This window comes from Kryptolebias marmoratus, linkage group LG12 (assembly GCF_001649575.2).
Source record: "Kryptolebias marmoratus isolate JLee-2015 linkage group LG12, ASM164957v2, whole genome shotgun sequence".
NCBI lineage: Eukaryota > Metazoa > Chordata > Actinopteri > Cyprinodontiformes > Rivulidae > Kryptolebias > Kryptolebias marmoratus.
Genome location: NC_051441.1, coordinates 13,492,947 through 13,518,227, shown reverse-complemented (window position 1 = coordinate 13,518,227; position 25,281 = coordinate 13,492,947). Strand labels below are relative to the sequence as shown.

Genomic DNA, 25,281 nt, shown 5'->3' with positions numbered 1-25,281 from the left:
TTTATGGTGCAGAAAGCCAGTGTCCTCGTATCAGGATGCAGGGTCTCAGGAGGTTATATGGATAATATATTTTATAATATCATTTTAAAAAAAGAAGAGGACAAGTTTCAACAAGGCGAGCAGAGACTGTGCTGTTCTCCGCATCGTCGACTGTAAAACAAAAACAAGTCGGCTCACGTCAGAAGGTTTCTTCACTCCCATATTGAAGTATTTTTCAATAGTTTCCTGAGATTCTAGTTTTTGGTTTTAGTGTGACACCCGCTTAGAAAGCCTTCTGGAGGTACTCCTGTAGTCAAATGAAAACTGTAAAAAAACATCCTAAAACCACATTATGTTTATAAAACATAAGAAAACCGTTGTTTTTATTTGGACCAGAGTCTTTACTGTGTATCTAATGTGTCCTCACAGCGATGCAGAGTAGCTGCTGACAACATGAACAAAAAAGTCTCGTCACTGATGAAAGCTCCCAGTTTGCCGTCTGATCCTCAGCCTCCTCTGGTCTCATGGAAACTTCAGCCCTGCAGCTGAGCACATCACTCAGTGCTGCTGCTGCCTCGGCTGCTGCAGACACACAGTATTCGATTACAGCAACAGGCTGATCGGATTACAGGAGACTCTGACTCGAATACCGACAGCAAACAGCAACTCGCAACTTCCTGCGAGCAGAGGGAACGCCAGCCTCAGACCGAGGAATGAACAACACTTTCAGAATCATGTGAAACCTCTGATTCTTTCTCATATATCAACCTAATTTATTTTATTCAAATAGAATACCCAGAATTTAACTTTAAGCCCAGTTCTAAGAGGTGGCACTGCTTATGCAAGTATTTTAAAGTTTTTGCAAAACAAAACCATCAATGAAAAGTCTGCATCGAGTGACTTTAAATTTATGCTTAAGAAATTTTTATAAAACATAAGAAAACCACATGAAAGATACTAGATTTTTAAGCTGTACCTTAAACCCAGTGACTTGGTTCAAGAATAATTATATTTTTAGTCATAAACATACTTTTTGCATTAAATGCATAACTTGCTTTACCTTTTAATATAAAACTTGATCAGATACTCTAAAAGAAGTAAGACTAGTGTTCATTATGTGAAAACTGACTCAGTTTGGCTCATTTTATGGTTGCTTAATAACCATTTGAACAAAATACTGACTTCGTAACCCTTTTTCCTTCTAATAAACATCTTTAAATCAGAGCCACAGCAGAAATTGGGTCTTTGCTGCCCTCTTGTGTTGCTCTGAACGTTTTACAAGCAGAACGCTATCTGCTGCAGTCTGTCCAGCTCCAAATTTACATCTGAAGACTTTGAACAAATGCAATTTAGAAAAATAGTTTGTTCTTTTTCCCCCTATATTACCCGTTTGTTGTTGTTTTTTTAAATCATGTAGATTTTATGAGAAAATCACCACAGAACAAAGAGGCACTTTTATTATTAAATACATTTTATTACATAAATGACATAGTTTTAGTCTATAACGAACATCACAGGTGTTTTGGTTGAGTGGAGCTGAACAGATCCTTGCATGTCTTTTAGGCTTCTCCTGTTTTATATTTCTGCAGCTGTTTTCTGTAGATTTCAGGAATAATTACATGCGAGCCGATAAGCCCCCAGCCAGCCTCCATAATATCCTAAGGTAGCCCCCCCCCCCAGCCCAGAGTTTCCCTTCAGCCCCAGTTGACGTGGTCCTCATCTGTCATGGTGAGGATTTCTGTAACCAGGCCGGTGCCGATGGTTCTGTTTCCGTCTCTCAGAGTGAACCTCTGGCCTTTCTCCAGAACCATCGGCTGGCGGAGCGTAAGCATCAACGATGTGTCCTCGCCAGGCATCACCATTTCCTTCAAGAAGACAGAAACAACACGGTCGGAATCCCTTCAACGAAACATCCCCTTTAACGGTTTCCTCTAAAACTGATCCAAACCAGCCCAAATGTTCCAACTTTCGAAGCCTAAAAGTGAAAATGAACCTCAAAGACGCACACAGAAGAACACACACCTTGTTTTCAGGGAGGGTGACCCTGCAGGCCATGTCCCAGGTGAGGGAAAACATGACGGGCATGAAGTTGGTAACAAACGGTTTGTGTCTGCCTCCTTCCTCCTGACTCAGAATATAAACCTGCAAAACAAAGTTTCCGTAACGAGCTGGACTCAAATAAACAACAACAATGCAGCCAGAGACGAGAAGGACGACATTAACATTTTAAAGAAAGGCATACATTCATGTTCTGCTAAAACGCATTTAGGTGAAACTCAAATATAACTTTTCAGCATAAATTTAGTGGTTTTAGATAGAAAAATCTGGTATTAAAGTCTGTCTGTGGAAACCCAAATAAAACTTGTTCTACATATTTCAGCAGACATTTAGAAATAACCTCAATACCTTCTTTGAATAAGGAATTTCCTTGTTAATACGGTAAAATCACAGTTTGTTTTGCATGATATCCTTGGTTTCTTCAGCGGCTGCTTCTATAAATATTTAAACAGTGTTTGTGTCACTGCGAATGTGATTGTTGGTAATAAAAAAGGCTGATCTGATGAGATTTTAACAGAATATACTGTAGTAAGATTTGGATGACTGCATCAGAAAATACATCCTAATTAAAAAACAAACAACAACAAAAGATTTGTTTGAAAAAACGAATATGTACTATTATTTGAAAGAAGATAGTGAAGCCTCGTCTGATCAGTGGATGAAAACATTAAGTAGCTGCTATAAATGTAATGATAGAAAAACAGAAGTTTGAGGAAAGTAGTATTAAAGTAGTTTAAGACACACATGACATGCTGTAAAGTAACTCCTTTCTATCATTATTTTATATGAGCTGTTTTATGTACAAAGATATTAACATTATTTGGTTAAACTATCTATTAGCTGTATATAAAAAAAAAGCTTCCAAATGATGACAATAAAATGTTTTTTTCGTTGCTGACTATATGAGAATGACAGACGACTAAATAAACAGTGAGTGTGTTTATTAGTGTACGGAGTAACTCGCTGCTCTCGGACCTGAGATCTGATTTTCTGGTGAGGCATGATGGATCCAGGTTTGCACATCACCAGCCCTCGCCTCAAGTCTTCCCTCTTCATGCCTCGGACCAGAGCGCCCAGGTTATCTCCTGCCTCTGCCCGGTCCAGAGACTTGTGGAACATCTCAATACCTGAACCGAAGATAAAAACACAATTAAATAATCAACATCAAATAAAATATGCTGATTCTCATGTCGGGTTGTTTAACTTTTGGACATAAAACACACTTAAGAAGATTTCATTCATTGTTACAGACTTCTAAGGACTGAGGGTTTTGAGGTCTGTTAGTCCAACTATAGATCAGTCATAAGTGTTTGTTTTCACTTTCAAAAGCTCCTTATCTTTACGCACAGCCCATCGAATAATTAAGATCACGTTGACATATTTCTAAGGCTAAAATCACATTTATTTGTTAAATGAGCCTTAAGGTCCTGAACAGAAGCATCTTTATCTTTTAGACTTCGCCTGTTCAGATGGTGTCCCGTATACACAGAAAATAAGACGTCCTTTTTCATCTGAGGTTCTGTTTCTTCTTCCTTTCTCTCACCTGTAACCACAGACTTGAAGCTGCGGTTGTGACCCACAAACTCACAGTCGTCTCCTTTCTTTATGACGCCTCTCTCCAAGGTGCCCGTCACCACTGTACCTCTGCCTGAAGGACAAAGAAAACCAGAAACTCAGAGTAGTCCTGTGTTCGATTCTTCCACTAAACACAATCTTTAGAAGTGAAATTTTACAACTACTTGTTTCGGATGTTGCCACCATAACTTCAAAAACATAAAACGTGCCTCACGCTGCACACACAAACCAATAATCCTCCTATAATATATTTAATCTGACAGATTAGCCTTTTTTCCTACCTGGGATTGAATAAACCCCTTCGACGGGCAGAAGGAAAGGTTTTTCCAGCTCTCTTTTGGGCAGAGGAACATAAGAATCCAAGATCTCCAGCAGTTTCATCACTGAGTTCACACCCAGTTCAGGATTTCTGTTCTGAGATGGAGAACAGGCGTCAGCGCACGAAACGTAATGTGATCTGTTTACTGCTGTTAACCGACAAAAACGTAAATTTCACAAATAAACAACTTCACTGACAACACACTACGAGCTTTAGTCTCAGGACCTCCCCTACCTCCAAGGCGCAGAGGGCGGAGCCTGACACAACAGGTATTTTCTCGCCGTCGTAGCCGAACTCCGTGAGCAGCTCGCGGATCTCCAGCTCCACCAGGTCCAGCATCTCCTTGTCGTCCACGGCGTCAGCCTTGTTGATGAAGACCACGATGTGCTCGACGCCGATCTGCTTGGCCAGCAGGAGGTGCTCTCGTGTCTGAGGCATCTGGCCGTCGGTGCCCGCCACCACCAGGATGCAGCCGTCCATCTGAGACGTGCCCGTGATCATGTTCTGGAAAGGAACAAACGACTCTCAGAATTCAGGCGACAACGACAACCAGGCCGCGTTGGGTTCAGAGCGCTTCCCATCTGAAGAAGAGAAGCAGATCACCTTGACGTAGTCGGCATGGCCAGGGCAGTCAGTGTGGGCGTAATGTCTGTTGGCTGTGGTGTATTCCACGTGAGAGGCGTTGATGGTGATGCCTCTGGCCTTTTCCTCGGGGGCATTGTCAATGTCCTCATACTTTTTGTAGTTGGCACCACCAGCATCAGCAAGCACTGATAAAAATTAACGATTTTTAGGTAAATAAAAGTATTTCACTATCTGAACTTTATGAAACCACTGGATGAGTTTAAACGTATCCGGTTTGATGCTAAAACACCAGTTTGAAGATGAGTAACTCTACCTTTTGTAATGGCCGCTGTCAGCGTGGTCTTGCCGTGATCAACGTGGCCAATTGTTCCGACGTTCACGTGAGGTTTGTCTCTGCTGTATGTCTTCTTAGCCTCAGCAGCAAAGGTGCGCCGACTCAAGGGCACAGCACACTACACACCGAGGAAAGAAAACAACCTAAACGAACAAGTCCAAGCTGAACGGTCTGAAAGCAGCAGGTTGTCTGCATACGTACCAGTTTGACTGAGCTGTGCAGAAGGCTCGGTGGGGAAAGCTTAAGGACTGGAAACAGAAAACAAGATTAATAAAATGATCAAAATCATTTGGTTTATTATTATGGTTTTGCAAGAGAGAATTTAAAATGTTTTTCCCAGATATTGATCATTTTTACAGTAACCTACTAAAACCATTAACTAGCTGAATCAGCCAACTTTCAAAATATAAACAGTGGATTGGAAGCTCACTGGTCAATATTTCAGCTCTTAATGTTCAAACAGACTATCACTGATACTGTAAAAAGGATGTCTGATCTAAAAATAAAATTTTAACTTAATTATTTTTTGTTAGAAGGACCTGTGAGCATAAAGTTGAATTATTGTTGATTTGCTGCAGGATCCACTTTCTCTTGAGTTCAAGCATTAATTTAATACACATATTTGTTTTTCTTTTTCATTACGTATTCTCATAAATAAAAGTCATGGTTCACAGCTTCATCAATGACCACAGACTGTCCAGGTCAAAGTGCAGGAAAAAAAATAAATGAAATTCATCTGCAGGAACATAATGATGCTCAAACATAATGATGCTCAATATTCATTTTGTGAATGAATATTGAGCTATAATGCTCTTCCATTAAATGCATTTATACTGGATGGACATTCATTGATTCAATTTGAGTTATTTCTGTTTTCTTTTTCAACCCATTAAGCATTATCAGCTGTTTTAGGTCCTCACTAACTTCCTTTGTTTGTTAACAATACACTTCTACGAAAGTGGTGAAGAGATTAAACACTAACAGATCCCTAATATTTAATTAAAACAGATTAAGAACCAGATCAGACACTAAAATCAATCACTAATCCTGCAAATGTACAAATTTATTGCCACTTTTCTGCAGTGATGGGCATTTCATTGTTGCCTCCATGCCTCTTTCTGTTTCTGAATTAAACTCCAGCTGTTTCTTCATCTACTCTATCGAGGTCTTCTAAATTAATCTGCACTACGACAAAGTTTTGCATCAAATTAAATCGAATTCAGTCAGATGCCTCATTACAGCAGCTAGCATGATCAACCATTTTAAACCACGTTATCCTTCCTCAGAGAAAAGTGGACATCTGTAACCATAACGATTATAATTATTTAGGTTAAATACAAAAAATATTCTTTTATCAGCCTTCATCCGCATTAGCGTTAGCTAACCCTCATTGGTAACGTGACCTTGCTCTGCTATAGGAAGAGGCCGATCTTCTATTTATTATTATTTTTTTATTTCTGCCACCCGAGCAACGTAGTACGCTATTTAAAAAAGGAGATACAATGTTGTGGCCCGATAGGCTTTCACAAAAGCATAAAAAGTCAAGTAGTGAAAAGGAAATAACCATTTTACCAGAGAAACAAGCACGCAGCCCCACAAGCGCCGCCATCTTGGAAGCTTAGACAAGCCAAAGATGATAAAAATTGTCAAGAGAACGCTCTGTCTAATAACAAAACTGTCTCAAACCCTAAACCTAACACACAAAAAACAATAACATGGGTTAGCTTAGTTTTTCTTTTGAATGAATGTGTTGACATCCAGCACGTTTGTTAAAATGTAAAGATTTATATGTTGTGAACAATTTGAATTTGTCATTTAGGTACCATGTATAAATAAAGCTAATATAAAAGAAAAAGTTCTAAAGCATCGTGTATTTTAATATCATCATTATTATTATTACATACGAAGATTGCAAATATAACAGTTATGTAAATTTTCACATTCATTATATTAAAGAAAAGTTTCCCCCTCTAAGAACAAAAGTCGGGGATTAGTTTTGAAACGTACTGACACTCTTTGCAAGTCTGACTGTTTTACCGTAACTACTATAATATAACAAAACTTACAAACTCGGCTTTTATTTGTTGATGTTGTGTTGCGTGTTTTTAAGCGGTACGTTACATTTTTAAAGAACTGAGTTCGTGTGGAACAAGCAGACATGAAAATGACTAATGAGGACACGGATGAGCACCGCGGACACATTACGGTGGCCCGTTGGGCTCGTGCTTTACGGTAAAACATGGCGGCGGCCTCATCGTGAGTTCGGCTAATAGCTAGAATGTTCTAGCTGTTTCATGTGTCTGTGTATATAGGGGAGGAAACCGGCGTTTAGCTCAGACTGAGAGCAATACGGATTTACACGGTATTCTTTAGGACACTTCTGCGGGTAAGTAAGTATTTTTATCAATAAGATTTTCGGTGTCGAGTCGCTGACTTGTAAAGCTGTAGAGATTATTTGTGTTCATGCTAGTGACATACATACACTGAAGTCCTTACAAAAATAACTCATTTACAGGCAAGTAAAACAGACAGCAGTACTATATTTAAAACTGTCCTGATTACTCCAAGTCATTTTTGTTGTAAATATGATGACATCTTTTGAATTAACTACTGAAGTGTCTTGTTTCTTTGCCCAGATAAATCATGTCAGACAACAGGCAGACCAGGAGGTACCCCCAGAACCTGCAGGGGGTCCTGCAGCTGGCAGTAGATGCTGGATCTTCATCTGAGGGTCCAGCTCCTGTAGAGCCCATGTCAGAGGAGGTAAGTTCCTCCCGCTTTTAACCCTGCCTTACAAGACACCTCTGCTTTGGAGATGAGCTGTACAGCTCAATTTAATGTCTTCAAACATGTTGTTTATCAGCTATGTGTTGCTGAATGTAGCTCTGACACAGATCATCAGGCTTAACAAGTAACTATGTTTATTGAACAAAAGTGCAATGAGTTGGGGTATATTCTGAGCTGGGACTCAGGCACCCTGTCATTGGCTGATTTTAACTCTGCCTCACACTTTGCCTCTTTGCCCCAGAGGAAAACGTGGCTGAGAGAAGCTCTTTCAGAGATGTGCAAAGGCCAGATGGATGAGGTGGAGCAGATGAAGCGGTGCCTGGCTGTCCTGGACAAAACAGGTGAAAAGGAACAAGATGATGGCGAGGAGGAGGAGGATGAGGAGGAGGATGAACGGGAATCAGCCTTTGAGATGTTGTCTGAGCTGTGTGAGAACCTGGACAACGCGAGAGGTTTGTGACATTTGAGTTGATATTCCTGTACAGAGCTCAGTAACTCAGGACTACGACCTACATTATGCTTGAAATGAATGGATTTTGATTTCGTCTGTTTCTACGCTTTACAGATTTTATGATTCTTGGAGGGCTGGAGTTGTGTGTCTCCAGGTATCTGTGTCATGTCCAGAGTGGGCTGAGGTGGCGGGCGGCGCAGCTCATTGCCTCTTGTGCTCAGAACATGCCACAGGTGCAGGACCACCTGCTTCAGATCGAAGTGCTGCCAAAGCTGCTGCAGCTCACAGACTCAGACCCAAACCCCACCGTCAGAGTCAAAGCTCTTTACGCTGTTTCATGTGAGTAAATCTCCGTTAAAGACCTGTAGAAACGGCGCTTCAGGAGTTAGGCGATGAAATATTGAAATTATCTCCTGATGTTTTGAGTGTTTATAATGGTTTTTCCAAAGTGTTGTGGCAGCACATTTTGGCTCTCGTGTGTCCGTATCGCAGAGGAGAAACATTTCTGTTGTTTTGGCCGTAGGTCTGGTTCGAGAGCAGGAGGCTGGGCTCCAAGCGTTCGTGGCTCACGACGGCTTCTCGGTGCTGATGAGAGGCATGCAGTCAGAAAACGAGAAGCTCAGGACCAAGTCCGCTTTCCTTCTGCTCAACCTGCTGAACTCACACCCTGAACATAAAGGTACAAAGGAAAGGGCCTATCAAAGCTAACCTTTTTCATTCAATCGGTTTATCTTGGGTAAAAATTCACCCCCTTCCTAACATGACACTCCCCTAAATGACTGATTGTAATGATGGAAGAATATTCTGGAACTTCAGCAGCCAATAAAAGTAAAAAAAAAAAAAAAATGAAGGTCTTGACCTTTACTTTTCCTCAGGAAGTAATTAGTTTAGTTGATTTTGTCTCTGAGTAAAGGAAGATATTGTTTTGATCAGCTAATGTAGGTACAATCATTTTCTTGTCTAAATCATCAAAATATATTTGACCACCATTTGTTTCCACTAATCTTCATAAACCCCATTGTAAAACTCCTCAGTTTGTGCGTTTCAGGTACATTTTTAGGATAAATTAGTTTTCATGGCAATGTGAACCTTTTTATTCTCAGTCTATTAAATTGTGTTTGTTGTGACAGCTCTTGACAGTATTTAAAAAAAAAAAAAAAAAAAAAGACAAACAAACAAGGAAACGTGTGAACTAATGCTTAAACAATCCAAGTCATTAATGTATTAGAGCACAACCAGTGGAGCTACAACACATCTATGGCGTCACAGATGTTAGATCATCTCTGTCTTTGTGTTCTCTTCTGCACGTGGGATGTTGTTCATCGTGTTCCTGCATCTGTCTTCGAACAGACACGGTTGTCTCGATGGGGATGGTGCAGCAGCTCGTGTCAGTTCTCCGCACGCCGCACTCGCCCTTCCATGAACACGTGCTCGGCGCTCTGTGCTGGTAAGAAACATCTTCTGCTCGCTGTTTTTTTTTTTTTTTTTTTTTTTTCACACTGATTGAAGACGGGAAACTCCTTTGTGAAACATCTTCTCCCTCATTGATGTTTGAGTTTGTTATTGTGTGAAGACAAAGACAAATTGAGGCAAAAAAAAAAATTCAAGTACCTCAGAGTTGGAAAAGCTTTAAAAGGAGTTGTAGTATTTAGTTTGATGTTGCTTCACGGTTCTCAGTTCTCTTCATTGTTCCTTTTCTAGTTTGGTTGAAGATTTTCCTCAGGGACTGAAAGACTGCAGGAATCCTGCTCTGGGTCTGGAGGAACTACTCAAACAGCGAGCCACAGATCTCCAAGGAAAAGAGGAAAGTCAGGTAGATAAAGTCTTTTGGTCATTTTGTGTCTTTATATCTCAAATAAGATAATGCTTCAATGCCTAAAGATACATCTGGCAAGTAAAATTCGTATTGTCCTGTGTCTAATCTTTAATTTCTGCTCTCTGAAGTCATATTTTTGTTGTCAACAGGAAGAGTTTGACTTCTGCGAACGTTTGAGGCTTCAGTGTTTCAGCGGGCAGCAGTCAGATGACGTTGGGATGGATCGCTAAAGCAAATTTTTTGTTTGTTTTTTACTTATCAGTACAAAAAAAGATGTTATATGAATATTCATGAGCTAAATCATGGATGTAGAGTGACATTTTTGTCTGTTTATGACAGTTGCTGTGAATATTTAGCATGTAATCCAGGAGCTGGATTTTACTGTGTACATAACCGTACTGTATAAAGTTATTTTTCAAGTCGGCTGTTATTTCATGTCTGTTTTTTAGGATCTTTACAGTTATAATTTAAAAAACCCCCATAACAGCTAGTTTTTATATGTTAATATACATCCAAATGTCAGTTTAGATATGTATATATCTGAATCTTAATTTGTTGTAAAGTCAGAAATGTCTTCAATTTGTCGACTCTTGTAAAGAAGAGACAGTTCTAGACACCAGATTTGTTTACTGTAAACTGCTTTTAATGCCATCACATGTACGATTTACACATTATCAAAAATGTTTTACAAAAACATATCTGACAATAAATCACAAATATACCTGTTACAAACTAATATCCACTGTTTTTTTTGTCATGTCTGTAAAGATATGTGGTGTTTTTAAATACAAGTGTTTATAAGTTCTTTAAGAAGCTTTTTTTTTTTCATGTTTAAAAGGTCTAAGCTTGGCCAAGCTTAGACCTATATATTGGTTTAGTAGAGGTAGGGATATCTCAGAGGTCCTGGTTAGGTCCTCTTCCATTTCGAAAAGTCATCTTTGTTCTCCGCCGCTTTTATATCGCCCACGGCAATCAGTAGCTGTGCCAAATAATATGTCACCATGACAACATGCTGACCATGCTGCATTGGTGGCAAAACCTTGAAAACCTGCAAGGACAGTGAAACATCAGACACTATGAAGATCAAACTTCCCAGCAGCGTCGTCGCTCGGCGGGTTCTGATCGCTAATACACCCATGACGGTGATCAGGAGGGTGTAGATCCCCACGCCAGGAGTCAGTAGGTCGGAGTTTGGCGCCTTCTGCAGGAATGGAAATATATAGAAGTAGAAAGCTCCTCCCACCACGACCAGGAGCAGGTACAGAAGACGGGTCCAGGAGGTTGAGGAGCGTGTTGCGTAACGACTGGATAGGAAGGAGAGCGAGTAGAGCAGATGAGCCGCGGCAAATGCTCCCATTCCTGCGCAAAAATTTAAATTAGTTAGCATGTGACACACAGTTAAAGAGTTCTGAGTCAGCTCAGTATTTTATTTTGTCTTCATCAGTTAAGCTTATGAAATTAATAGATGAAGGCAAAGTGTTAGAATGAATCAAGTGAGCAAAGAAATGGAGCCAATTCTCTTTGTGGAAGTGTAATTTGCATCTGTCCACTGCTAGTCCAAGTTATGCAAAACCAGAGCTCCTACCATGAATAAACATCTCAGGCCACACCAGGCAGCAGTCACCGACGACAGACAAGAGAAGTCCTCCTGCCACACCTAAGACACTCTGACCTCCGTTCCAGCTCAGCACCGCCGCAGCCAGCAGGAGCGTCGGCGCACATTTGACCCCTGCAGACATGACCGATGGCGCCGAACCGGGAGTCAAAAGGTAGAAATATAAAGCTGAGGACAAAAAGAAAGGCAGGAGGGAGAAAAGAAGAGCACAGGACTGGGAGAAAGAGACAAATACATAAAAAAGGAGGCGAATTAGAAGTTTTTACATATTTGACTGAAATGTTGATTTTGAACAATCATACTTGTGTCATGAGCATAAAACAGGAATTGACAATAAAATCAAATAAAAAGAGTCAACTGTACCACATTTCTCCTCTTCCGCCTGTCGTAGGCATCTGTCTCAAGAATATCCATCTCTCTGCAGGTGTCTTTGTCGGATGGGACTGTCCTGTTTTCAGCCTTCCTCTGTTTCTCTGCCTTCTCGGCCTTCTGATGAGACGTTCTCCCGTTCCTCCTGTCCCAAACCCCTGCTGTGTCTTTTACTCCGCTGGATATCCACGACAGTGAACTTTAGACTAATCCCCGCGGCCTGATTGTGCTGATAATCAATGTCCTCCCGGATCCACGTTCTCATGGACGAACAGCTGACCTTTGACCTCTCCACCTGTAATATGCTGATGACAACAGCACATGGGAGGGCAAAGTCAAATGGCAGTGTGTGGAAAAAATGTTTTTGACTTGACTCTTGAACTTGTGTGAGTTGCTGTGATGAAACATGCATGTTGGACATTTAAGAGCTGCAGTTTTACCAGAAAAGATTTTGACGTCAGCAGAGGATTTCTTATTTCCTCTCGGCAACAATTATGACAAAATATTACATTTATCGCCAAAAGGAAGAGGTGGACGATAATGTTTTTACCCATGTCTGATAACAAATTTCAATAAAATTTGCAGAAAATAACCGCTACAACTAATTAACCTTTGGAGCCAACCCAATTAAAGATGGCTGCCTCAGTCACTGTCCTTGGAAAGTACAAAAATGGCTCTAATTTAGCCAGTTTTACAGGTATTATGCTAAGAGTTGGTGTGGTTGTAGCTGAGAGTCATTCACAACACGTACTCTGAGAGCGACATCTTGTGATACTGCATGAAATTGTTTTCAAAGTTTGACTGAAATGGTTACGACTTTGTCAGTTTTCATCACAAGCTGATCTTAGTTTAAAACTCCGGCATGAAAGGTGGTGGGTGATATGCATCCCATAAGCCTTTATTTATGTAAGGTTATAAAAGAAAAATATTGCACCGCATCAAATCCTTTAATCAACAGCATCTCCAGAACTGTAAAATTTAATCTGATTGAAAACTAAATCCAGCTGTTCAAGCACAAACGGTAAAATTATTTTATTGAAAAGCTGATCAGGACACCTTTGCAGATCATATGGGACAAAATAAGTAAAAGTTGATAAAGGTTCAGGATATTTTTCACAAATCAAATCAGACTCTTTGTTTTTTTAATCTAATCCTTTTTTCGGACAGATTTATTGTTGTTGTAGCCTCTATCACTTGATCTGGAGCTGAAATTGAAGTTCATCCAGAAGGATTCCTCTGTCTAATAATTTCTAAAGCAAGTAATGATTAACTAAGGTCTCTCCGAGTCAAACTTTGTACTCCACTTTCCCATAATTCCTCGAGTTGTGGCTGGTTTCTGCGCTTCACGGTGGGAGACATAGACCAGCAGGTGTGCACAACTATCAGGTGAGCAGAGCAATAAATACAGGGATCGTTACAGCGGTGAGGGGGCAGTTTAGAGATATCCGGCAGAGTTTGTCCATGTGTTCGTAGTTATATGTGAAATACGCATTTTCCTCTTTCCTGTACACAGACTATGGACACCAGTTCTCCCTCTCTGCGAGTTGGAGTTGTAGGATATGGACATCTAGGTCTGAATTCCTCCACCAAAACCCCAAATAGACTCCCTCTAAGTTACACCATTGTTTGCTAATAACATGTGGGTGGATGTGTGATTCAGGGCAGTACTTGGTGGACAGGCTCCTCAAAGACGGACCCGGTCTGGGTCTGGTTCTGGGCTTCGTCTGGAACAGGAACTCTGAGAAGCTCAGGGGTTTAGTTCCTGCCGAGCTGATACTGGAGGACCTGTCATCATTCGCAAACAGGTTTTAACGCACACACATGAATTTACACAACAGAGTTGGAATACGGAGTTATCTCATGGTGGGCATGTCTCCACCAGCTTTTCACATCTAGAGACTGAAGTTTTCATTGTCTCACAGCATCTTTTTAAACAACCATATTAAATAATCAACCATGTGTTTAACAGGAGGTGCGATGTGATCGTAGAGGTTTGCCATCCACAGATCGTAAGAGAATTTGGGGTCCATTTTCTGTCCCGGTGTCATTTTATGGTGAGATTATCTTCTTTTCTTGTGCAGATTGTGGCAGTTGACTAAAATACCAACTAGCTTTTATTACATTATCTCTGAAGCATTTGTTAAACTATATTTCCCATGATAAACTTGTACTTTCAATTTAATAGCAGAAGAAATTTTAAGGCTTATCAGACATAATAATAATAAAGTTCAGACATAATAATAATAAAGTTGAATATAAAACCTCTAAAAAGTTTGAACTCTTCAGAGTTGGACAGATTGGTCAAATCAGAAAACAGTTGAAAAAAAATTGTTTTGTAGACAGATGAGAGAAAATATTAATTATTTGGAGTAATGTTTGGAGGAAACATTACTTTTATTGGGTTTTCAGCACCTACTTAGAAAGCTAATGTAAAATGTGGATATTTTAGATCTTGTCTCTGTAGAAACATTTATTTAAAAAAAAAACATATGATCACTGGTACATCATTTCTGTAGAGCTGTATTTGATGTTTATGTGCAGAAATCTGTGGCTAAAACTAATTTACACATTTTATCTCTCCCCCCTCCCCTGTAGGTGGGCTCTCCTTCTGCCCTTTCTGATTTAGATCTGAACCAAAAGCTGCAGCAGGCGTCTGTGCAGTCTGGTAGGACAATTTACGTCCCCAGTGGTGCATTATGGGGAGGCCAGGACATCCAGAGGCTGAACGATGGTGGGGCACTGAAGGTAAAATGTAATAACTGTGAGAATGAAAGCGCCACTGCTTTTATTTCTGTTTAAACTCCTCCATGAACATAGCAGCTGAAGGGGGGCGTTTCTGTTGAAATGATTCCTTTCAGGCTGTGTTTGTAAGAATGTCTAAGCATCCATCCTGCTACCGGCTGAGAGGAGACGTCCTCGCCGACTGGCAGGAAGGGGAAGGAAAGCGCGTTTTATTTAGAGGCTCGGTGGCAGAGTTGTGCCCGCTCGCTCCCAACAACGTCAACACCATGGCGGCGGCGGCAGTGGCAGCAGGAACACTCAGCTTTGCTGGCGTTCAGGGAGAGATCGTATCAGACACAGAGTGAGTCTTTTTTTAAAAAAATCAGAACTCGTACAAGCGTTTCACACACCTGATTGGGCCTTGAACCCTTCCAGGTTAAAGGACTATCATGTTGTGGAGGTGGAGGTGACCGGGTCTGATGGCTTCTCCGTACACACGGTCAGGAGGAATCCAGCCAAGCGTGGGGCTGTAACGGGCAGCGCAACGTACCAGTCCTTCTGGAACAGCTTACTCAGTGAGTCCCGAGTCATTCCTGAACGTTTCCAGAAGCAAAAGTCTGAATACTGCTTTACGTGCGTGGATGTAAAAAAAAAACAAAAAACAGCAGCTTTGAGATTCTTTGTTTAAAAAACAACAATCTTACAATAATCTAAATCCAAGTTATCGTTCCTTAAAGTTTGCAAAGGTCACGGAGGCAGAGTCTACTTGTGCTGAAGAGGATGAGGAGGTTTACCTACAGCGTGGGAGGAAGATCCCCGTCCAAATTCCACATAAATTAAATGGATCACGTTGGATATGCTGTATGGATGGCGGTGTTACGGAGCCTGTTCAAACCCTACGACCTTTGTGTTTCAATAAACCGAATGCACACAAAGAAAGAGTCGTCCAGGTATCATTTGTAAAATACTAACAGGTGTATATATATATATATATATATATATATATATATATATTTTATCTTTATTATAAGTTCATTATCTGGTACAGCACTGGAACAAATAACTCTTACAGTGGAGTGACAGTGACAGAATACAGCTGGTAAAAACCATTTTGTTCATTCCAAAACAAATCATGAAGACGTACCTTTAGCTTCCTTTTAATCCCTTCCTCTCATACTTGAAAATACAGCAACCGTATGAAATCACAATCCTGCTTTCCCCCCCTTTTTCTCTCACACACATGCACACATCTTTCTCCGTCCACAGATAAATTCTTCCTGAAGCTGAGAAATGGAGGACCACACATGCGCGCGCCGTTAAACAACAGGTGCGTGCGTTTGCAGAGCAGTGAAACAAACAAAAAACGATGCAGTAAGGCGAAGAAACAGAGCGGAGGAAAAACACTTAATTCTCAAAGTGAGAGCGGTTTCAAGAATCGCGGTTTTCGAAGCTACTCATTGTTGTGCATCTCGTTTTCCTTTTTGGGGAAGTTTGGAGTAAACAAGGCATTTGAAATAAAGCTACGACAGTGTGAACAGTTCTGCTTTGAATGTAAAAAGATGACAAACTGGTAAAACGGAGGGTTATGCTGTTTTCCCTGCTCTGACCCCGTGTTTGAATCAAGTATAAAACCCTTCTCTACAGACTAGACATTCAATCACTATTTTTTCCTCAATGTTTTAGATCTATATTATCCAGTGTTAGTAAACTACTAAATCCAGCAATACTCGTTTCTGCGTTTACTCTTTCCACTGGCTGCATTGCTGGTGTAATATTGAAACAATACCAAAACGTATCAAACGGGCTGATAGTTTTAGAAGTTCTGAGGTACAAACTGGTTGGGAAGACACTGACAGTGATGCGTTTTGTTTCCCCACCAAAAGCCACAGCTAACTTCATCACACACACTAACACAGCTGCACTCATGTATAAAGTTTGTAGTGCACGGATGACTAATGATTGCAACAAATAAAAGTTTCACTAGTGAGGTTCAGCATGACCGGATGCACGTTTGTGTGGCGCTCAATTTTTCTCGCTCGGCACCTCATCGCCGCTCCCGTTGGCTCCCAGCACTCCGGAGACTTTGTTTTTGACCGGCACGCTGTAGGGCTGGCGGATGTTCACCCGGTCCTTCTCGGCCTCCAGCTCCTCGTCGTAGCGCTCGTCCTCCTCGTTGTCCTCGGCCTCGCTGTGGTGCGGCGAGGAGTGGCGGGACAGAGCCGGAGACGGAGGCACCGAGGCAGGTCGGGGGTAACGGAAACCTGCAGTCTGAGAGCGGAAAACGGGATGCCGATCACAGGCTGAAAATATGAACAGTTTTAGCATTTTATCTTTTAAACATCTGACAAAAATTGACTCACTGAGGCGGTCTCTTCCGGTTCATACACGTAGGTGTCAGGGAAGGCTTTAGCCAGGGCCATATGACGAGCAGCTATGTAAAACTGAAGAAAAGGAGTGGAAAAAAGGTCAGTTTGAAGGTAATACATGGAAGAAAGATAATGTTTAGGATCTGTAATCTTACCCTGCCGAGGTATCTCCAGTCCAGCAGGTCACTCAGGCGCTCCGTGCGGTTCCTCTGGATGATGCGCTGGCGCCGGCTCTGCTTGCAGAACTGGAACAGGAAGGACGTGAGCTGGTTACACGACTCGTCAACCCCCTTGTACCGACGGTCGAGGATGTAAATACCTGTCAAAAGAAAAGGCACAATGAAATCCAGCACCACTGATTCCTGTATTTCTTTTTTTTGTTTAAAGCAATATATTTAGAAACAAAAATGATAATAATACAAGACATGTACCATACGATGTGGGGTCTGCGATGTGTTCCTCCATAAAACAGCCAAAACCTGACAGGTTGGTCGAGATGGAAGGAATCCCCATGACCGTGCACTCAGCTGGTGATGACACAAATGTAACGGAGCGGTTCTTACACGATACGCTACAAGTCCACACGTGCATCAGCGTTCACGAGTCTTACCTGGTGTGTAGCCCCAAGGTTCGTAGTAAGAAGGGAACACACCGAGGTGGCAACCTCTGACGAATTCCTCATAATCCATGGGAAGCAGAGGAGAGGTAGACGAAAGGAACTCTGGATGGAAGATAATCTGAAGAAGGAGATTCAGAATCAGGTAAGTGAGCCTTCATAAGAATACTATAATAAATACGCTGGCTACTTCATGCAGATATATAACAATTTCCACACATTAACTCCCTAAAATGGTGTTAAAATGGGGTCGACAATTCTTTGCTCCTGCCAGCTGCTGTCACACCTTGATTCGGTCGGCAGAGCTGTTGAAAAGGCCGATGCGGCGGACACAGTTGAGGATGGGGTCGCTGCTGTCCTCCAGCATGTTATGGGTGCAGACTGGAGGCTGGCTCTGCCTCTGGGTGGCAAAGATGGCACGCTTCATGATGGTGAAATCCTCTTTGTCCAGCATCTTTGACACATCTGGCAGCTGCCCGCTAATAAATACAAAATAGTTTTTTAAAAAAGCATCCGTTTTGCCTTGAAGTTGTGTAAATCGAATGAAAAACTTGCACACTTTGGTTATTAACTTGGATGTTTGTAATCAGAGGGCAATATTCTACAGATAAAGTGGTCAACTTACACAAGTAGTGAGTCGTAGAGTTTCTTTCCGAAGCGCTCCTTCACAGTCTGAGCAGTATCCCTGTCGACAACAATGAAGAAAACAAAAGTTAGCTTTTAGGCTAACAATGAGCACTTTCAGTTTAGAAGCAGCTAAAACAAACAGCCTCACCAGAGCTGCTTCCTGACCGCTTGGCCCTTCAAGGTCTCCACGTTGAAGTTATTTGTCCGAGCTGGCATGATGAAGAACGCTATAACGGTCACGTCACTGTGGTTGACCTGTGCAACACGCAGAACTTTTACAGCCGACATTCATGACATCTAAACACACCCGAACGCTCGGTGGAACCGCTTCACACGCTTACCCTCAATAGATAGTTGAGTCTGGCTAAAGCCTCCAAGAAGATGTCGGCTCCTTTGTTGGAGAACTCATACCTCCCAGCTATGAAGAGGAACAGACACTTGTCCAGGTTGAAGTCGAGGTGCCTGAAGGTGTGCACACGTTCATTAACAATGATTTCACCACTACACCAGCATCGTAAATCTATAGCGTTTACCCGTAGAAGTGTCCCCTGACGAATTCCTGGATGCGACTCTTGCTCTGAGCGTGGAGGTTTTGAAACTCGTGCATCGCAGAGAACTTCTTCACGTTGAGCCCGTTGGGGGTGATGATGTCTGGGCGAGGTGGTAAAACATTCAGGACATTTAGGTTCACAACATAAGCAAAGAGTCCAGATACACGCTGACAAAGTAAGAAGTTAGCTTGTTTGATTCTCGGTGAGGCTGAACACAGGAAGCAGAAAAGTTTGTGGTGTTGGGAGAGAGCAAAATGGGATGGCTATCAAGCCCTACAAATGCAGATTTTTCAGTGCCACACTTTAAACAAAGTTATTCCCTTCCAAAGACACTAACAAATGTGATTTCTAAAATAAAAATATTTACAAAAAATTGAAATGAAATGCTGACAAAAACACTTCAAGTCTGTTCACATAAAAGTAAATAACAACTAATAATGACATATTTGGCTTCTTAATAAAGTGATCTATTTAACAACTACGCCTCACAACTTCAAACTAAGAGCCAAATCAACACAAAGTCTAAGTGTAAAGGGTAAGATGAATGAACCTGGTTTCCTCTTGAGCAGGTGCTCTGCCTCGATCGCTGTAATTTGCGACACGGTGGTGAAAACGTGGGCGCAGTGTGCAGCCGCCCGCTCCAAACAGTAGCGGTGGTAAATCTGTCGATCCCCGGCTTCCTTGTCCACATTGAACTGAGCGAGACACAAACACAACATGGCGTTAACTGCTTGCCATTATAAACACGTCCCACTGCATATTTAATAAAACTACCTGATGATGAATTGGCAGCTGCTGAGTGACGTTCCTTCCTGGATTTTGTAGCTAAATATTAGAAAGAATATAATAAGCATCCATACCTTTGCAAGGTTGTTGTAGAAGTCCACGCTTCCCGCACACAGGTAGCGTCCCAGCAGCGTGGCATGAGTGGTGAACACGGTTGCAATGGGCAGCTGTCTCTGTCTGCACAACACCAGGCCCAGGCCGGCCAGCCACTCGTGGAAGTGAGCCACGACGTGCGGAGAGTCCTCACTCTGGGCTGCATACTGTGAGAGAAAAAAACCCATTTACCAGCATTTCTGTTGACTAGAAATACAAACTGCACGGCTGGAGTTGAAAGTTTGAGCACCTCTGTGTTACTGCGAGCTTTCTATGATTAAACAATGTCTCTCGTGCACAGCGAGCAGATGGGTGTAAGGATTTATATATCGTTTAGCTCATGAAAGAGTGTCGCCACGGCAAAACTTCCAGCTCATACTTCTTTAGAAAGGTTATTATGAACTCTGAGGTTTGTTCTGGAGGTTTGTGTTTTACAACTGAGGAGCTCATCTAAGAAAACTCTGTAGCCTTTTTTTCCAACATGTTTTTGGCCCTGTAGACAAAAAAAAAGGCATTTTACCTTCACCACAGCACAAAATGCCTCAGACATGCTTTAAATGCCTGAAAATTTCTAACTTCATATTTTGAGTTATGAATATCCTTGAATTCTCTTGCATGAAAAAAAAACAATATGTAAATCCATTTTATATTACATAGAGTGGAAATTCTTCCTAAACGTTTTATGTAGCCAAACAAGGATTTTATTAGCATTTAAAGCAACCTTCTTTATTTTAGAAGCTAAATTAGGTTTTAGATTTTAACTACCTGATGAGATTATGAAATGAGAAAGCCTTAAAACAGTTTTCTATTGTCTTATGGCTTTCTCTGGCTTGATTTGTCTGTTAAACTCCGAAACAAAACGGTTTAACCCATCAGTTGTTTCAGGGCTCAGATTTAACAACAAAACCCTGACTTCTTCATCCAGTTGTTCCAAAAGACATTTCATCAGTTTTCATTTAGGTTCACTATAATGATTACTTCCGGGCAGCGTTCTGCAGGTGGTTCGTTGTCACTTTCCTCAAACCCAGCTACTGACCTCTCCCAGAAGCCAGGCGGTCAGGAAGCCAAACAGCACGGCGTCGTTGGCCTCACGGTCGAACCACGGCACGCCGATGCCGCAGTGCTCCCACAGCTCGCTCTTCCAGCGGTCCAGAGACCAGGCAGTGAAGCCGACATCTATCAGAACCACATAAGGGCTGCCTTCGATGAGCCAGCGGCCAAAGTAAATCTGCGGGAAGATGGATTGAGAAATTATGAGTTTTATTCTATATCGAGGAAAATATTTGCAATACTTTAAAAATCTAAATCTAATCTCTAATCTAAGTTACTTTATATAGCATTAAATCCCTTAATAATAACAACCTATTCTGAGTATTTTTGACACAAATAAAAGCATTAGTAAGCTGCTAAAAGCTAAAAGTAAGGTCAGATTTAAGTGGATTATGTGGACATTTTGAATTTCCACACGTCTAATTGGGACTTGTTTAGTTGGGCTCGGTTCTAACTCGGAGAGATGCCAACTTTGTTGTATCGGCTGCACTGTTACTTTAAGAAAACGGCTCCGCTTCCAGCCTTGACACATAAAACCACAGCGATCCTCGAGTGACACAGCACAAAACCCAGCAAGCACCGCACTCGTCCGTTTATTTCTGGACCAAGTCTGTGTGACTGAGCGTGAAGCGGGGCGGGGGGGTGGGCACCGATACGATCTCTAACCTTTGTGGGGAAATGTCAGCGGGCTTTGAGTTGTGATCAGTGACGCAGTGTGTCAAATACAACAGAAGATAATTATCACTTGTCTCTGAAAGACGAGAGGACTTAAAGCACGATAAGTGGCTGGCATGACTGTCCCGCAGCAGAACACGTATATGTTTACTGCGTGTACGTGGTAGTACCTTACACCCACTGGAGTTCATTTTGTCAATGGTGCTCTTCAGCACCGGGTTGGTGGGTTCGATCAGCTCAACTTGCGTGCGCACGTTGCTCTCCACGTAGGGACCCACGAGGAAATAGTTCTCCCCCCATTCCTCAGCGGTCATCCGGGCTTTGGTCTGAATGACAGTGTAGATGCCTCCAACTTCAAACAAGCACCACACACACACACACACAAAGTCAAAGGCAGGGACAAAAATGGAGCTCCTGGGAATAAATAAAAGTCTGGTTTTGAGCATTTCAAGCTAAAGCAGATGTAAAAAAATAAACACTTGCCTTTGTTAGCGACCTCCCAGGCTATTTCAAAAAGGACGGCATCTTCCAAATCAAACTCCTCGTCCCAGTCCTCGAGCCCCGACAGGGACGTGACGGACAGGCTGCGAGCCAGCGGCATGCTGGGTAAAAACAGACCACACTCAGCTGAAAAGGCAAAAACCTTACTTCTACACAAAACATGACTGTTGTGTGTTGAACATTTTAGCCAAGAAATCTTTTGATGACCAAAAATAATCAACACAGCATAAGACTTGTAATAAGTGGTGTTCTTTATCTAATTTTGTTTTATTTTATGCCGTACAACCTCAGGTAAATATGATTTTAAGCCACATGCCTGACCCACAAAGACGAACATTTACTGTAATCAACAAAACACTTCCAGGTTAACGTCAAATGCAACTTCCTCTTGATCAACATTACTTATTAGATTTGCTCATTCTGCTATAACTCACCCGCATTTCTCAATTTTTTTTTTTCCTTTACACAATGAACAGCTCTGCAACGTTTGGCTCATTTCCTTGAAATAAATGCCACAAGATCACATGGTAAAATGAACCCAGATAAGTAAAATACACACCCAACACACACACGAGAGTCACTGTGTGTGCTGCCTACGAAGGATCTTGTCCTTTTTGCTTTTACAGAAACAGATCAGGCCTACAAATTTGTTTCGTGACATAAAATTTGGCCGTCTCCAGAGCAGCAATTTTGACAGGACATGGCGTTAACCTCGCAAACAAATTCTGGAAAAGGATGTGGAGCTGCAGGAAGCCAGAGATCAAGTTCAGACCTGACCCGGTGACTTTGCTCCTCTGTGATATGTTGTAATCAAATGACTTTGAGACACATGGATGACTCCAAAGAATGTCTTTGTGTTCTCACCAACAGAGTGTGATGCAGGGGAGGGTCTTTTCCACCTGTAGAGCAACTCTACCCACAATGTTCATGTTATTTATAGGTGTGATGTTTGTGTCTACACAAGCAAAACGCTGCAGCTTGAAGAGGACATGATGAGAGACACACAGGGGACTGGCTTTAGGCCCAAATGGACAAGATGATAAAGGACATCTTTTGCATACTGATGCCTGATATGAACTTCTATTAGTTTGAATGCGTTTCTCTACATTTTTCAATGTAGATATTGATTTCATGAAAAGAAAACGAGTTGAATGAACGAAAAAGCCACCTTATTTTTGACTAAATAAAACGTATGAAGGCCAGCTTTCGTTTGAGGACCCTCCGGCTTTCCGTAGTGGGCTTGGTGGGTCTAATTTAGCTTACCTGCCCCGTCAAAAATCAGTTTGCGTGCAGTGCATTCTCATGACCTTGTTCCCAAACCGCGTACTTCTGCACTGCTAGGCCCGCAGCTCCGAAACCGAACCGAAACGAGCCCCTGTCGGACCGAACCGAGGCTCGTCCGCAGGCAACAAGGACCGAGAAGCGTCTTAACGTCTCTAACGGACCTCTCGTCCGCGCGCGCATGCCGACGTACGATGGTTCGAGCTTCTTGCAAGTTGCGATGCGAACGTGACATCAAGCACCTCCACCGCTGACTGAGAGAGGCCGCGTGCCTGTGCGCGCGCCCTTAGCAACTGTTCAACCGTTCAACCGTTGTTCTAAAGGTGCAAAAAACACACACAGACTCACCTTTCGGATTTTCTCCCAACTTCACGAAGATTAGCTAAACATGGGCAGCTGTCGCGGTCAATCCCAAAAGGTGGAAAACAGCGGAGTGAGGAAGAAGGGGGCGGCGGCTACGGTTAAATGTCAGGGACTAGCATTGGTTTGCTGCAGACCGCTGTGGTGCTGAGGAACGGGACACCAGAAAAAAAGACCGGAGTCCCCGTTGTCTCATTATTCGCGAGCTTCACTCCTATTGGCCCCGGTATCCTCTTCGTCCTGCCTCCGCTCACAACGCGAAGGTGATTGGGTGTTTTTTTTTAGCAGCGATACGCGATTGGCTGAGAGGAAATTAAAGGGACCTTCAGTGGTTTAAGTTGGTTCGCACCATTTCATACCGGCGCAAGTAGCGGCGCGCAGAGCAGAGGCGGGGTTTGCATAAAATTAAAAGAAAAGGATTATCAACTGATGCAGGTTCACCTAAACCATACGTACCAAGGATGTTTTGCAGTCAAGACTAATATATAGTCCCTAAATAAAGAATAAAGTAAGTGAATTTGTTGAACATTATCATGAAGGTGAAATGTTATAATTTTATTCCTCTGTTTTACACTTATGCTTCCACTATGAAAAACACAATGAACTTTATTTACTCTGATAGGTCATCTCTATTTTAGCGAGTTGGGCTAATGCGTTTCTTTCAGTTTAATGTGAATTTAAACTCTTTTATAGCCACTAGCAATATTTTTAGACGAGTCATGTGCCGGTGAACAAATAAGGAGCGGACAAATTGATTGGCTTATGATTTGATCCGTACAAATGTATTGTGATTATTTTATTTTATTTTATTTTATTTTTAAGCTCGATTGCAAGCCACGTGTATTCTGTTGTAAACTACAACAAAATCATTCCAGACCACTGAAGGTCTCATATGCGCAGAATAGTTTGCTACCACCAAATGAAATGAAAAATAAATGTAAACAATGATTATGCTTTTTTTCCTGCAAGGAAAAACATAGTAAGTGAGTCACAAGTCATAAGGTGCTCTCACACTCATATAAGAGGTTTTGAAAATGCAACATGACCTGTGGTATTAAGCCCCCTAAGCTCTCTGCATATCTGCAGGCCCCTCTGTTTTACACTTGGCATTTTCTGTCAGCAGATGCAGCCCCTGATCTGCACGGACAGCCTGTCACTTGACCCCTGACCTCGGTACTTATATATGGGTCAAGAAAGATAGGGAGCCCCACAAACATTTAGAAGCAGGGAACATACCCATTGTTTCTTTACTTGATCACAAGTAAAGAATCAAAATCTTACATCTGTAGGACCTTTATACTGAAAAGTGAGATAAATGGCAAAACATTTATCAAAACAGTTGATCCAGCTTATTGAATATTTGCATGTTAAAGCAAACTACCAAAGCTGTAGCAGAGTGGAGCAAGGGTTAGCATTAATGCCTTGCAGATATTGCCCCACACAGACAGATAGACAGATAGATAGATAGATAGATAGATAGATAGATAGATAGATTCCCCTCCTTTCCTGCTGCGTATACCGTGACGTAAATTTGCCAGGAACACACGGACTTTTTCTTGTTTAGGGTATAGTCAAGTCGAGCGCAACTTCCTCTTCGCTGATATTGAAATTCGCTAAACTTCCGGGTTTATGCGTGACGTCACTTTCTACTCCTTAACTCTCGCGCCTAGAAACGGGACGGAAATTTTGCGCGCTTTCCGAGGTGAAAGTTCACGAATTAAAGAGTGGCGGGAGCTGTTGACAGTCGGCCTGTGTTATTGAGGAAC

At 41.9% G+C, this 25,281-nt stretch overlaps 6 protein-coding genes across 7 annotated transcripts in view; 2 read left to right on the top strand and 4 right to left on the bottom strand.

The window, feature by feature from the left end:
- The window catches only part of mapk8ip3 (mitogen-activated protein kinase 8 interacting protein 3), a gene marked incomplete in the record, with an annotated part of 1,049,817 nt that overhangs the window by 100,820 nt on the left and 923,716 nt on the right, over nucleotides 1-25,281 (bottom strand).
- On the bottom strand, nucleotides 1,419-6,510 carry tufm (Tu translation elongation factor, mitochondrial). Its single transcript, XM_017428114.2, has 10 exons — nucleotides 6,423-6,510; nucleotides 5,052-5,098; nucleotides 4,830-4,968; nucleotides 4,535-4,701; nucleotides 4,166-4,435; nucleotides 3,894-4,026; nucleotides 3,581-3,685; nucleotides 3,013-3,164; nucleotides 2,002-2,121; nucleotides 1,419-1,844 (listed from the first exon to the last, which is right to left on the bottom strand). Exons 1-10 carry the CDS (start codon nucleotides 6,457-6,459, stop codon nucleotides 1,674-1,676), a joined length of 1,341 nt encoding a protein of 446 aa, XP_017283603.1. The 5' UTR covers nucleotides 6,460-6,510; the 3' UTR covers nucleotides 1,419-1,673.
- hspbp1 (HSPA (heat shock 70kDa) binding protein, cytoplasmic cochaperone 1) lies at nucleotides 7,078-10,640 on the top strand. 2 transcript variants are annotated; one of them, XM_017428098.3, is made up of 8 exons: nucleotides 7,078-7,236; nucleotides 7,487-7,613; nucleotides 7,879-8,089; nucleotides 8,203-8,427; nucleotides 8,612-8,767; nucleotides 9,439-9,535; nucleotides 9,790-9,901; nucleotides 10,054-10,640. In XM_017428098.3, exons 2-8 carry the CDS (start codon nucleotides 7,494-7,496, stop codon nucleotides 10,132-10,134), a joined length of 1,002 nt encoding a protein of 333 aa, XP_017283587.1. In that variant the 5' UTR covers nucleotides 7,078-7,236; nucleotides 7,487-7,493; the 3' UTR covers nucleotides 10,135-10,640. The 2 variants fall into 2 exon arrangements, with proteins under 2 accessions (XP_017283587.1, XP_017283588.1); XM_017428099.3 differs by having other exon boundaries at nucleotides 7,084-7,240.
- tmem86b (transmembrane protein 86B) lies at nucleotides 10,690-12,076 on the bottom strand. The gene is made up of 3 exons (XM_017428100.3): nucleotides 11,883-12,076; nucleotides 11,490-11,733; nucleotides 10,690-11,263 (listed from the first exon to the last, which is right to left on the bottom strand). The coding sequence occupies exons 1-3, from the start codon at nucleotides 11,931-11,933 to the stop codon at nucleotides 10,812-10,814; spliced, it is 747 nt and encodes a 248-aa protein (XP_017283589.1). The 5' UTR covers nucleotides 11,934-12,076; the 3' UTR covers nucleotides 10,690-10,811.
- On the top strand, nucleotides 13,181-15,534 carry aspdh (aspartate dehydrogenase domain containing). Its single transcript, XM_017428134.3, has 8 exons — nucleotides 13,181-13,274; nucleotides 13,402-13,459; nucleotides 13,549-13,693; nucleotides 13,858-13,942; nucleotides 14,484-14,633; nucleotides 14,747-14,970; nucleotides 15,045-15,184; nucleotides 15,347-15,534. Exons 2-8 carry the CDS (start codon nucleotides 13,405-13,407, stop codon nucleotides 15,382-15,384), a joined length of 837 nt encoding a protein of 278 aa, XP_017283623.1. The 5' UTR covers nucleotides 13,181-13,274; nucleotides 13,402-13,404; the 3' UTR covers nucleotides 15,385-15,534.
- Nucleotides 15,613-23,682, bottom strand: gys1 (glycogen synthase 1 (muscle)). The gene is made up of 16 exons (XM_017428182.3): nucleotides 23,504-23,682; nucleotides 21,857-21,975; nucleotides 21,544-21,725; nucleotides 20,685-20,876; nucleotides 19,630-19,815; nucleotides 19,320-19,464; nucleotides 18,752-18,869; nucleotides 18,560-18,680; nucleotides 18,367-18,473; nucleotides 18,217-18,276; nucleotides 17,878-18,070; nucleotides 17,586-17,712; nucleotides 17,407-17,502; nucleotides 17,131-17,294; nucleotides 16,970-17,050; nucleotides 15,613-16,877 (listed from the first exon to the last, which is right to left on the bottom strand). The coding sequence occupies exons 2-16, from the start codon at nucleotides 21,972-21,974 to the stop codon at nucleotides 16,632-16,634; spliced, it is 2,136 nt and encodes a 711-aa protein (XP_017283671.1). The 5' UTR covers nucleotide 21,975; nucleotides 23,504-23,682; the 3' UTR covers nucleotides 15,613-16,631.